This window comes from Schistocerca serialis, chromosome 4 (assembly GCF_023864345.2).
Source record: "Schistocerca serialis cubense isolate TAMUIC-IGC-003099 chromosome 4, iqSchSeri2.2, whole genome shotgun sequence".
NCBI classification, from domain to species: Eukaryota; Metazoa; Arthropoda; class Insecta; order Orthoptera; family Acrididae; genus Schistocerca; species Schistocerca serialis.
In genome coordinates this window covers 102,012,286-102,025,597 of record NC_064641.1, presented here as the reverse complement: position 1 = coordinate 102,025,597, position 13,312 = coordinate 102,012,286, and the positions used below count along the sequence as shown (strand labels likewise).

General features: G+C 42.4%; 1 protein-coding gene across 1 annotated transcript in view; it reads left to right on the top strand.

Annotated features, from left to right (window-relative positions):
* Positions 1–13,312, top strand: part of LOC126474289 (uncharacterized) — a 176,557-nt gene that overhangs the window by 38,665 nt on the left and 124,580 nt on the right. Inside the window, exon 4 of the mRNA XM_050101753.1 lies at positions 8,682–8,835. Within this exon, the coding sequence (XP_049957710.1) occupies positions 8,682–8,835 (154 nt within the window). The remainder of the gene's footprint in view (positions 1–8,681; positions 8,836–13,312) is intronic.

Here is a 13,312-nt window from a genome sequence, read left to right as displayed (position 1 = left end):
CTGATTCTTGCATAAAGACAGCAGAGTTTACAAATATTCCTCTCTGTAACACTGTAATGCAGTTGAAATTGCGACGGAATCCTAAAATAGTGTGCTTTTAAGCTAGTGACTAATGGCAAGTCAGGTCAATAGTAACATATGTTTTTGAGTGGAGTCTGCCTTTAGCAAAGCACAATTTTTTTTTCCCTCCCAGACATGTTTCACTGCAGTTGCAGCATCATCAATAGGTTTTTTTTACTACTATGGCAGTTAAACATAATGAATGATCTTTAATGTTTAAATACATACAAATATTAGATTCTAAATCGTAATTACACGTTTCTGAGGAGCACATAAAATTGTGTATTCATTCCTTCTTACCACATCGTGTGGTTTTCCTGTTGTATTGCGTTTTTTTAGTGTCTGTTTTTCTTTACAGTTTGTCACCTGCAACCATATACAACTTAATACAGGCAAAACATTTACGCAAAAATTACGATTTCTAAACTGTTGTGGCTATGCCTGAGATTAATAATGTATGTGAAAGATTGTGTGTGTGTGTGTGTTTATCTATTTAGACTATATTTCACTTACGGTTTATTTTTTCGTCATCTTCTTCATTGTCATGCTCAATATTTTGAGTTGTCACTGTCACTGTCACTGTCTGTCAGCTGTGATAACAAGATGGCGGACAGTGGAACAGTACAAGTTGTGAAAACAAATGGCTCTGAGCACAATGGGACTTAACATGTGAGAACATCAGTCCCCTAGACTTAGAACTACTTAAATCTTACTAACCTTCAGATATAGTTTCTTTGTATTGTTCAAATATTGTTATTTACGTATGTAATCACAATATTAGAAACTGAATAATGTTATTAACGGTCTTGGCAGGAGCAGTAGTACCAGCAACAATTTTATTCATCCCCAGACAACTTCCGCGAGGTTACTGGACATTTAACGATATTGCAGATTAAGAACAGGGTGTTTCAAAGCCTTAACAACCAACTTCTGAAGGTGAAATATCAGGTAATAGCTTTGGTCACAGACAAAGTGTTCCCGAACCCTTTCTGGCGACACCAGACGTCCTTTATTATTCGCCGACCCTGAGACGACGAAATTCCACCAAACTAGCGGGGTCTACTAACCACGTATGCTGCATAATCCCTACCCCAGTAAATTTACAGCTCGTTCTTCAACTACAAAACCATAAGAATGAGTGTCTCAAAGAGGAGAAAGATGTTTTAGAAGGGAATCAGTACCTTGAGTTTTGCTCTGGCCTACCGCTTTTCACCCAGAGCAGGTGACTTGATAAATGCAACAAACACTGCTTAAGCACGACGTAGAGTGCCTACGCCTTACCGCCTCTAACCAGTCCTCAGTGGTTCATAGTGTCGCTGGAAAGCGTCAACGAACATTTTGTCTCTAAAAAGAAGTTGTTCACATTACTTGGTCTATTATCCCTAGACGTTTGTTGCAAAGACTTTGACAGACAGTGTATATAGGTGTTTATGTACTTACTGGTCTCTTTTTCCGATAAGGGGACAGCTAGTTGCCCATGGATCAGATGTAGGAAACATTTGTGCACTTACCTGATGTACACTGTGTGATCAAAAGTATCCGGACACCTGGCTGAAAATGACTTAAAAGTGCGTGGCGCCCTCCATTGGTAATGCTGGAATTCAATATACTGTTGGCCCACCCTTAGCCATGATGACAGCTTCCGTTCAATCAGATGCTGGAAGATTTCTTGGAGAATGGCAGCCAATTCTTCACGGAGTGCTCCCCTGAGGAGAGGTATCGATGTCGGTTTATGAGGCCTCGCACGAAGTCGGCGTTCCAAAACATCCCAAAGGTATTCTGTAGGATTCAGGTCAGGACTCCGTGCAGCCCAGTCTATTACAGGGATGTTATTGTCGTGTAACCACTCCGCCACAGACCATGCATTATGAACAGGTGCTCGATCATGTTGAAAGATGCAATCGCCATCCCCGAATTGCTCTTCAACAGTGGGAAGCAAGAAGGTGCTTAAAACATAAATATAGGCCTGTGCTGTGGTAGTGCCTCTCAAAAACAACAAGCGGTGCAAGCCCCCTCCACGAAAAACAGGATCACACCATAACACCATCGCCTCCGAATTTTACTGTTGACACTACACACGCTGGCAGATGACGTTCATCGGGCATTCACCATACCCACACCCTGCCATCGGATCGCCACATTGTGTACCGTGAGTCGTCACTCCACACAATGTTTTTCCACCGTCCCATCGTCCAATGTTGACGCTCCTTACACCAAGCGAAGCGTCGTTTGGCATTTACTGGCGTGATATGTGGCTTATGAGCAGCTGCCCGAACATGAAATCCAAGTTTTCTCACCTCTCGCCTAACTGTCATAGTACTTGCAGTGGATCCTGATGCAGTTTGGAATTCCTGTGTGATGGTCTGGATAGATGTCGGCCTCTTACACACTATTACCCTCTTTAACTGTCGGATGTCTCTGTCAGTCAATAGACTAGGTCGTCCTGAACACTTTAGTGCTGTGCGTATCCCTTCACGTTTCCACTTCACTATCACATCGGAAACAGTGGATCTAGAGATGTTTAGGAGTGTGGAAATCCTGCGTACAGACGTATGACACAAGTGACACCCAATCACCTGACCACGTTCGAAGTCCGTGACTTCGGGGATTGCCCGATTCTGCTCTCTCACGATGTCTAATGACTACTGAGGTCGCTGATATGGAGTACCCGGCAGTAGGTGGCACTACTATGCACCTAATATGAAAAACGTATGTTTTTGGGTGTGTCCGGATACTTTTGATCACACAGTGTAGTTTAGGGGAAGCTGTGGAAAAGCTAGATCAAGATGAACGGTAGGGAACTAGAGCCTACATCCTCCAGAGTACAAGGTCGTTCTATTATAACAGTGCCACGTCATTTCGGTTATCCCTAGGGTACTACACTGTTTCCAGAATAAATTTTCACCCCGCAGCGGTGTTTGAACTCGTTTGGCTTCCCGGCAGATTAAAAACGAGTGCCGAAATAGAATTCCGATGTGAGACTCAGGGACGGGTCTAAGTTCGGCACTTGTTTTGAATCTGACAGGAAGCTACAGTACAATTTATTTGTACATTGTTCCGAAGACATTATTTCATAGTGTACGAAGAAGAAAAGAAGGTTAGCGTTTGATGTGCTGACGACGATGGGCCGATGAGATACAGAATGCTTTGCGGGCTCAGATTGGGGAGGATGGCGAAGGGAGTTAGCCGTGCCCTTTAAAAGGAGCCATCCTGGCATTCACCAGTGGTGATACACTGTGGGTACACCATACGAAACTTGAACGTGGATTCCCGAATGGCAACCTCAACCACTGTGTCCCCATCACAAGTTGATGCGGTGTCTCGACTGTCGCCTTAGCTACATCAGTCAGTCATAAGACGCTTGTCTAGTGTTTCACTGTTCAGTCGTTTCCCCATACTGTGCTGTCTGGACTATGCTGGATGCGTCCGGTTTCCTTTCTACATGTCGCACATATCAATTTGCTTGTCTGAAAGATCGAGTTAGCATAACTCTATAATGAGCGAAATTTTTAGCTCAGAAAGAGGATAAGGTGATAGCATTATGCTTCGTTTTTAGTCTTTACAGAAAGAACATTGTAATGCGGAAGCGTGTTGTGAAATGACAGGAAGGTTTTATTGTAAATTGTCTTACGCTTTTTACCAAACCTCTACATTATGTTATACAAGTAACCCTTCACTGCCCTGAATGCATTGGTCAACAGGTACTTCTTGACTGCTTCGTTGAGTCCGTTTTTTCACTAATCTCTTCCGTTTTCTTCGGTAATATATTGTACATTTTCACTCCCAAGTATAAAATGTAGTTTTTGGTCATCGTTTATTCTCTCTCTGCATATGTTAGTTCGACGTAGATCTTGATGTGTGGTCGTGGATAGAGCTGCCTATACAGTAACTATCGAGAAATTTTTTAATGTACGTAAGTGATTAGTCATTGAGCTCCGGAGTACAGTTACAATCCCCTAAGTTTCGAACAAACCGCAACTGAACGACGTAGCAAGGCGTGTTGCAACAATTGAATCGACCGATCACGTGCGGGAAAGTAAAACGTTCAACAATGCCATGGAATACGGAGGCTGAGAGGAGAGGAGAAAGTAAAGTAAGCTACTACCGCTGTGTTCCGACCTCATGCAGAATTTTTTCCTTCCTAGGATACTTCTGCAGGCAGTCTCTTACTGAATACAGCTAACAGTGAAAGTGTTCTGTATCCAGCACGCAAAAAGTGAGAAAAGTACTAGCTACATGTACCATAAACGATTTTTTTCCCAATTGTGCCGCACAAAATAAAAATCATAGGTTATACCGAACTTCTGTAATTTGCAGACTTAAGGAAATTTCACAAAATTCAGCATTTCTTTCTTGTGAGACGGCATAGTTTTTTGCCTTGCGTTCGAGTTTGCGGAGTCATTAAGCGATTGCTAGGTAAGCAAGACAGAATACATCCGCTCCATGAACTGAGTTAGTTTCTCAAGTAACGTAATCGAGGTGCAAAATTCATTGTGTAACACGTGCTATGTTCCGAGATTTACAATTTCAAATTATGGTGAAAGCAGTATTGTAAATCAGTATTGTTCGTAAAAACTCAATATAAGCCACGAAATGAACGTGCCTATTTCTTCGTTGTATATTGTGTTGTTTAGATTTTAAAATTTGAAGTGGAAGAGTACATCACAGGATGCGAAACTATTACTGGACTCATTCTGAATGTGTTCCAAATGGCACAGAGCTCACGCCATGCTGCAGACTTACGAGAAACCGTGTCTACTGGATCAAGCATTATGATGGATATCAATACGCTTGTAGTATAGGAATATATTCAGAGGAGAGGACTAAATTTTACGAATAGATTCAGAAGTTTCCAGTGGCAAAAAGAGACACTGTAAAGCATTAACAGTGGTATCTGTTTTCTTGCGTCATCACATCTTTTATGACGTACTTAATTTTCTACTACTGACCAGATACCTCGTTATCTTTTAGAGGATTAAGTAAATCATTAAATTGTTTGTACTCAATACAGTATTTCACTCATGTTTCGTGCTGAATGCGCAACATCTGGGAAAATCAAAAATAGCGTATAATATAGTCTAATATAGAAGGATTTAGCACTTCGTTAACCCGCCGTTCATTAATACAGGTCTTCGTTTCATCCGCATCTGTTTTTTGTATCTTTTACTTTCGTCCTTTTAGTTCGGTAACTGTACAGTATTCGATACTCTGGAAGTAATAGCGATAACATTCCACGACAAGAAGCATTAAATTTAAAAATCAACATTGTAGAGCATCGATAAGTCACATACAACTTTTCCTTCACTCTTACATGTGTCACTAGACCAACGCTAGCTTCTACAGATATTAAGTAGGCGAGGACCGCACGTTACAAATATGGTGCTGTGTATGTGGCGCCACCGTCACACATTTTTGTTTCATGTGTGACGGCGGCGCTGGTCGAGTGACATATATAAGGCTGAGGGAGAAGTTAAATGCGAGTCGTGGTTGCCATATAATTTCAATTTGTAATGGTCGCTGTTCCCTGCAGGAACATGCCTGCGCTCGCATTAAAGTTGAATTCAACCAACCAGTAAAAACAGATCCTGGCAACATTGTAGTCTGGAACCTGACAGCTAGCAATGCAGTGGAGTATTTCCCGCGTTATTTGCGTCTATAAAATGACATCGAAAAGAAAGGAGGGTCTCTTAACCTACAAAAAATTAGTCGCGCTGCACGGTATGTATGTAGGAGAATTGCTGAAAAAGAAACATTGTTGGTGTTTGGTGTCGAAGATTTTGCAAAGATTCCACGATACTAAGACATAGGTGTTCTAAATTCCTGGTGTAACTTAAGGAAGTCGGGATTAGCATGGAAGGTCAAGGCCCCTATAATGTCACTCCTTAAACACAAAAACTAGTAGATCAACAATTTATTCAAGACCACATTTATAAAAACAGCTAACATATAACCAACATGTGGTCATCATTAAGACAATATCGAAAAATAACAGCTTCCTTCTTAAGCAAGCAGGAAATTACAATTACTTAACGAACAGTAAATTACATGAGAAGTGATTCAAAGAAATGTGGAATGTGGCACCAAAAATATATATATATATATATATATATATATATGTGTGTGTGTGAGGGAGAATGTAAAAAGTTTTTAAAAATTCGATTTTCCAAACATACGCCTATTTTGTAGCGCACATCTTCCTGAATAGTTTGATGTACAATAAAAAATATATATATATATATATATATATATATATATATATATATATATATATATATATATATATATATATATATAAGTATAAAAAATATGCTCGATATGGAGCTGAGACTGTTGTGCAAAAGTTAAAATGGCTCTGGACACTATGGGACTTAACATCTGAAGTCATCAGTCCCCTAGAACTTAGAACTACTTAAACCTAACTAACCTAAGGACATCACATACATCCATGCCCGAGGCAGGATTCGAACCTGGGACCGTAGCAGTCGCGCGGTCCCGGACTGAAGCGCCTAGAACCGCTCGGCTACCGCGGCCGGCATTTGTCAGGAAGAAAGTTATCTGATGGAAAGAGAATTAAAGGGACAGGGCGACTGACGGATGCAGAAATTGACAAGCTACAGCCATATTAGCTCTTGGCAATAAGAAGGAACACAGGCTACTTGAAAAATATGAGGCAAGCAGTTTGTGCCTTAGACTTCCACAAAATGTCCACAGATAATAGACCTCTCCACAATTTGTGCCCAAAAGGAAGTGAATCTTGCTGTGGCTACCATAGGTCAATTTCTGGTGGCGAAGAATATCATCACAGGAATTTTCTACCAACTGCTGTAATGCAAGCCATCAAACCTCTATTCAGGGACCTTGCAAATGAAAACTTATTGAATAAATGTCTTCATGGCGATACCCAAAATTCAAATGAAAGTTTTAATCAATGTGTATGGGAAAGATTGCCAGAAATCATTTTTGTGCGAAGAAATACACTTGCTGTTAGTGTTTATGATGCAGTTCCATGTTTTAATTGTCGTGTGCAAAGCAGGAAATATGTTTTAGAGAAAATGGGAATTAAGCCTGGAGTGAGCTGCATCAAAACTTTGTATGCGATATACAGAGAGCGTGTAGTGAAAGCTTTTTGGAACTCATAAAATCAAAACGAGTGCATCATAGAGATGTGAAAAGGAAGAAAACTGATTCATAAAATGAAGAAAAAGTGCTTATGATGCTGGATAGTTCTAATAGAATGCCAAATACAAGCAGAATCGTAACGGCCACTTTCCGCAAAGCTCATATTTCTGTACTTAGGTACATGCAACATCCAAAATAAATATCCTCTTACTTTCAAACTCGGTATGCTTATTAAAGACAAACACCTTAGCACAAAACTCTAGAATTTTTCAAATCTATTTGAAACTGGGGTAAAAATTGAGATAATTAAAATTTGAGGTTTTCTAAGTTTGAAGTTTAAAATGTAACAGCTCGTTTACTTTCTCATAAATTAAATAAATTCCAGAGTTTCGTACACCTGTAAGTGTGGTTTGTATGCAGTGCAAAATTCGTCAAAGACTCTCTCTTACTTATGACGAAAAGTATACCTATAACAACAAATGCAGCCAATAGTGAGTGAAAAAAATGATGAAATTTCACATGTAAAAAAAATTATTTTGTTATGCTTGTGAAGATTAGATGGGTAGATCACTTAACTAATGAGGAGGTATTGAATAAAATTGGGAAGAAGAGAAATTTGTGGCACGACTTGACTAGAAGAAGGGATCGGTTGGTAGGACATATTCTGAGGTATCAAGGGATCACCAATTTAGTATTGGAGGGCAGCGTGGAGGGTAAAAATGGTAGAGGAATACCAAGAGATGAATACACTAAACAGATTCAGAAGGATGAAGGTTGCAGTAGGTACTGGGAGATGAAGAAGCTTGCTCAGGATACAGTAGCATGAAGAGATGCTTCAAACCAGTCTCTGGACTGAAGTACACAACAACACTCTACAACATATTTGTGAACTTCCACTGCTATGAGTGTGAATCCTGAATATTTCCTGGTCATGCTGACAAAGTTTTATGAATTTATGTGTAAAAGTCTAGACAGTGGAAATTAAAATGTCCTCTGGTGCCTCTCGTGCTCCAGGTCAGCCCATTTGACGTCCTACCCCCTTAAAAGGAAATTACTGTTTCAGTGCTCATGGTGTTTTTATCACTATCTGGTATATACCTGTGTGAAATTAATGTATAATTTATCTTTATGTGAAAATAAATCTAAAGTGTGTATACATGGTGTTTAATCGCGATCATTTTATTTTATCTGACTTTCCTGATTACCCGGATTTTCGATTGTGTGGATGGCCTATAGTCTCACCTATTCATCATAGCCGAGATTCCATTGCTACTTGCCCTTTACGCTTAAGAAAATAATCGTGTGAAGGAAAGAGATTCCATGATGAACGATGAAGGACGGACAATTCTTCATCGTCTAACTGACTGACTTCTGTTTGACTGGGGCCCGTTTACAATATGTTGGTCAGTTAGTGAGTGGTTTTTGCTTGTTGTTATTGCTATAGCCATTTCCTGTAGTACAGAAACCGTGTTAGCCTACTACTGAGCATCGTGTGCCGGCAGGATCGCGTGGCGGAAGCTGCGGGAGCGCGCCGCCGACGGCTACACGGGGGTGGTACATCGCGACGACAGCAGCGACCCCCTGCAGGGGGGCCCGGGGGGCTGCCGCGGCGCCGCCGCCTCCACACACTCCAGCGGCAACCTGCTCGCCGACGAGGTCAGTGCCCCAGTGCGGCGCGCGTCACCGCCTAGCGGCCTGTCAGGGCGACGTCTGCGACTCTATTAAACAATAGCTCTCTTGCGCTACAGTGTCTCGCAAAGAAGGCTCCCCGTTTCGGACGATTCAGCGTCCATCTTCAGGCATTACACAACTCTCACAACATTCAAGGAACTCTCACGACAGCCATTACTTTCTTTCTTCTTTCGCTTACGCCATAGTCCCGCAGCGATCGCAGGGTCGGCAAGGTTAGTTTTAGGGGTGGCCGGATGCTTTTCCTTCCGCCACCCTGTGCCCCCCAGGGATGGAATCAGTGTACCCCAGCTGTCTGCATCTAGTGTAAATCGTGAAATAGTGCGAACGTGTTTTAAATATCTGCGACGTGTGTAACCGAGGCGGAACGTGGGGACCAGCCCAGTGTTCACCTAGCAGGATGTGGAAAACCACCTAAAAACCACGTCCAGGGTGGCCCGCACACGCCGGCCCTCGTCGTTAATCCGCCGGGCGGATTCGATCCGGGGCCGGCGCGCCTACCCGAGTCCAGGAAGCAGCGCGTTAGCGCTCTCCGCTACACTGGCAGGTTCACAACAGCCATTACTACCCGCCAGTTATCTGCCCTGTGCCACCAGCACGAGTGATATGAGAACGTGCACGACCTTCCATAACACTGTAGTTATGGGATACTTGGCACATTCAGTATCTAAACGCTCTTCCTGGTGCCACAGTGAGCATGAGTGCAGCCTGCTAAGCCAACCTATAACAAATGACATAATGGCGTATAACCATCATCTCTTGTTAACTTAAGAAAATGCGTGTGTGAATTGCTAAAACAACGATAGGAAACGAAATGATTCTACTAAGATCTCTAAAACAATAGTTAGCAAGAGTACAGGCTTCAAAAAGCATGAAATTCTGTAGAAAGTATGGTAGGTATAAAACTATAATAGTGAACAAAACACACTGAAGGCAGCACAGAAACTGCTAAGCATCTTCTCGAATAAAACAAAAATAAACAAATGGTGCCATGCATAAAGTGCAACTTCCACTAAAATTTTCTTTGCAAACATCGGAAGTAAGACGACCTGCAACATTTAAAAGACGATTACAACCAATAACATGTGACTCTACTTGCGCCTGCAGAAATGCCTGAAGATAGGGGAGCAACGTATTGGAAGCGGCAGCCTTTGATAAAAGATTTACTGGCAGATGCGAATTTACTTTGCTATAGTTCCCAACTGTCAACAATGGATCACAAGCTGACAACTTTATGTCTGATTTCAATACGTTCAACATATCTTAAAAGAAACTAATGCACCATGAAAGATTATTTTCAAGGGAACAAGAAAATTAAAAGATATCGCAGTAGACCCAAGTGCGCTCTTCCTAGGTGAAAAGGCAATTGAAGAGTAATTGTTACGTGTCGGTCGCTCAATCCGGATGTACTACACTTGATAAAATATGTTTGTGGTGTAGCTGACAGGCGAGTTAACTTACTTGCTCATACAACAGAGGCCAAGTGCTGTGCTTTTTACGGAAGTAAACAACATGCGGCGGCCTGTACTTTAGCTTCCCTGACGTTGCTACGCTTTTATTACGAGCCTCCTGTCCTGTCGGGTGTATTTAGGGATCGCCGGACATCACACCACTTGGGTGAGTGGACATTGATGAAATTTGTGCCTGCCGAAGTGGCCATCCGGTTCTAGGCGCTGCAGTCTGGAACCGCGAGACCGCTACGGTCGCTGGTTCGAATCCTGCCTCGGGCATGGATGTGTGTGATGTCCTTAGGTTAGTTAGGTTTAACTAGTTCTGAGTTCTAGGGGACTAATGACCTCAGAAGTTGAGTCCCATAGTGCTCAGAGCCATGTGAACCATTTTGATGAAATTTGTAGGGAGGAAATCCGATTACGTTAAGTTCAAATGTTCAAATGTGTGTGAATTTCTAAGGGACCAAACTACTGAGGTAATTGGTCCCTAGACTGACACACTACTTAAACTAACCTATGCTAAGAACAACACACACCCATGCCGGAGGGAGTACTCGAACCTCCGGCGGGACGGGCCACGCAATCCGTGGCAGGGCACCTCAAACCGCGCGGCCACTCCGCTCGTCATTTCGTTAAGTAAGAGTCACTAATGCGCTTCAACATCCATCATTAAAAAGTACTTTCAGCGGAACACGGAAATCCAATATGTTTCCGGTAAATCTCTAACAGGAATGAATTCACTCCCTGAAGTGACGTGTGTGCTGACCTCAAACTTCTTGGCAAATTAAAACGGTGTGCCAGCCCGGGACTTGAGACTGGTACCTTTTCCTGCACTACCAAAGGCAGAAGTCTTGAGTTCGAGCCCCAGTCTGGCATACAGTTTTGACCCGCCAAGAAATCTGAAATTAGCGCACACCCCATTGCAGAGTGAAAAGCTCATGGCGTAAACAGTCCCCCAGACAGTGGCTAAGACATGTCTCCGCAACTTTCTTTGCTATAGGAGTGCTAGTCTCTCAAGGTATGCAAGATAAATGCGCAGTTTGGAAGCAGGAGACGAGGTACTGACGGTTGTAAGGGGTCGGGATTTTGGATACCTTACATGTCGGGTGCCTCAGTTTTATGTGCCGTTATAGTGTCCCAATGAGCTGGTTTTGCAATATCAGACGGGTTTTTGTTTGTATATTTCATTTGTTTGAGATTTAATACACTTGTCATCGAGAATGACGAGAACAACTCACTTACGTAAATTTGCATGTTTGAGTTAGGTAGAAACAGGGTGCAAGCATCACTGGAGAGGAGTTAGTTTTAGTTAGCGACGGTGTGACACAATGGCCTGCAGAGCCACAGCCTACTCAAGGTCAAGCGCAGGTGAGTGGCACGGCAGAAAACTGAGGGTAGAACAGTATATCATGTGAGCGGCGCGCGAGGACGTAACTTAGCACTCTTGTGGATGATGGAGTGTTATTAAGGAGGGTAACAGACTTGGCTGCTCACTTGAAAGCCAGCCTATTATACGACACTGTACTTATTAAGCCATTTGCTGATTGGACAGCCATGGCTACTAGAAATGAAAGAGTGACTGCCATTGGCTGTTCCATCCAGTGTCCAACCACACTATAGAGGGAAGGGAAGCTAGGGTGAGGAGACTCACACCTGCCCAGGGTGGCAGGCGCTTTCCCTTGAGACGTCGTCGAGTGTGGTCGGAGGGGATCCCTCCCTGACATGATGACAGGGAAAGCAGATACAGTATATTGCTGTGAACATTTTGTTCACCAGGCCCCAAAATTCAATCAAGAGACGGCTGAATTCTTTTAGTAAATCTGCTGAGCGGAGAATGAAAATAGCCAATATAATTAAATTCTTGCGAGGACAGCGAGGGGAGGGTAACACTCGGCGCGCTAGCCTTGTGCGTGTGCTTAGCTATTAAAAGCAGACTAGGGTGAAGTTAATGTTTTCCGCTTCACGAAAACGTAGAACAAGTTTGCTGATAGAGAATCAGCCACGCTCTGTATAGGATTTTGCTGTGAGGGTTGTTCGGGAAGTAAGGAACGATCGGTCGCGAATCGGCACTTTGACGGGCCCTGTAACACGGACTGTTCAGTAACGAACAAAAATATGTGAATGTACCATTACTTCCTGAGTCTTGTGACGTTGTGAAATTGTCATTTCAAATATTGGTCCGCAGCTCGTCGTCTCGCGGTAGCGTTCTCGCTTTGCGAGCACGGGGTCCCGGATACGATTCCCGGCGGGGTCTGGGATTTCCACCTGCCTCGAGGTGACAGGGTGTTGTTGTGTCGTTTTCATCATCTTCATTCATCCCCATTACGGTCGGAGGAAGGCAATGGCAAACCACCTCCAATAGGACCTTGCCTAGTGCGGGACTCCCGAATCGTTTCCCTACGCTCTGTCAAGGAGTATGGGACTTTATCATCATAATCAAATAATGTAAAATGAACGTGGTCCTAATTTCCTTCAATGATGCCAATTATAACTGCAAATCTCATATTCGCAATTTTTCGACTTTGGTGAGGAGCAGCTTTGTAATTTTAACATAGACTCATAGAATGACAATACATAAATAGTAATTTGAGCCTTTTTATAATACAATTAGCGATCCACATCTGTGTGGGTATATATATGATCAAAATAAAACATTAAAGCCTTTTAATGTAAAACAAGTTCAGATGTAAATAACTAATTGTAAAATGTAGCAAGCGCATACCATGTTCATTTTCTGTTACTGGAAAATTACCGAATTAGCTGAAACCTGGCCACCAAAATTTGGTTTTGTACTAATACACATTTAAAGAAGCAGCACACAAATTAATACAAATACTAATGACTATACTGCTTCATGTAACCTCATCAATGAGTAAGAAAACTCACAATTATGACTCTAAATAATTGAGAAATTCTGTTACATGTAATTTTCATAGACGCACAAACACAGAAAGACAGACAGAAAAAAAACACGTATACACACAGAAAGTGAC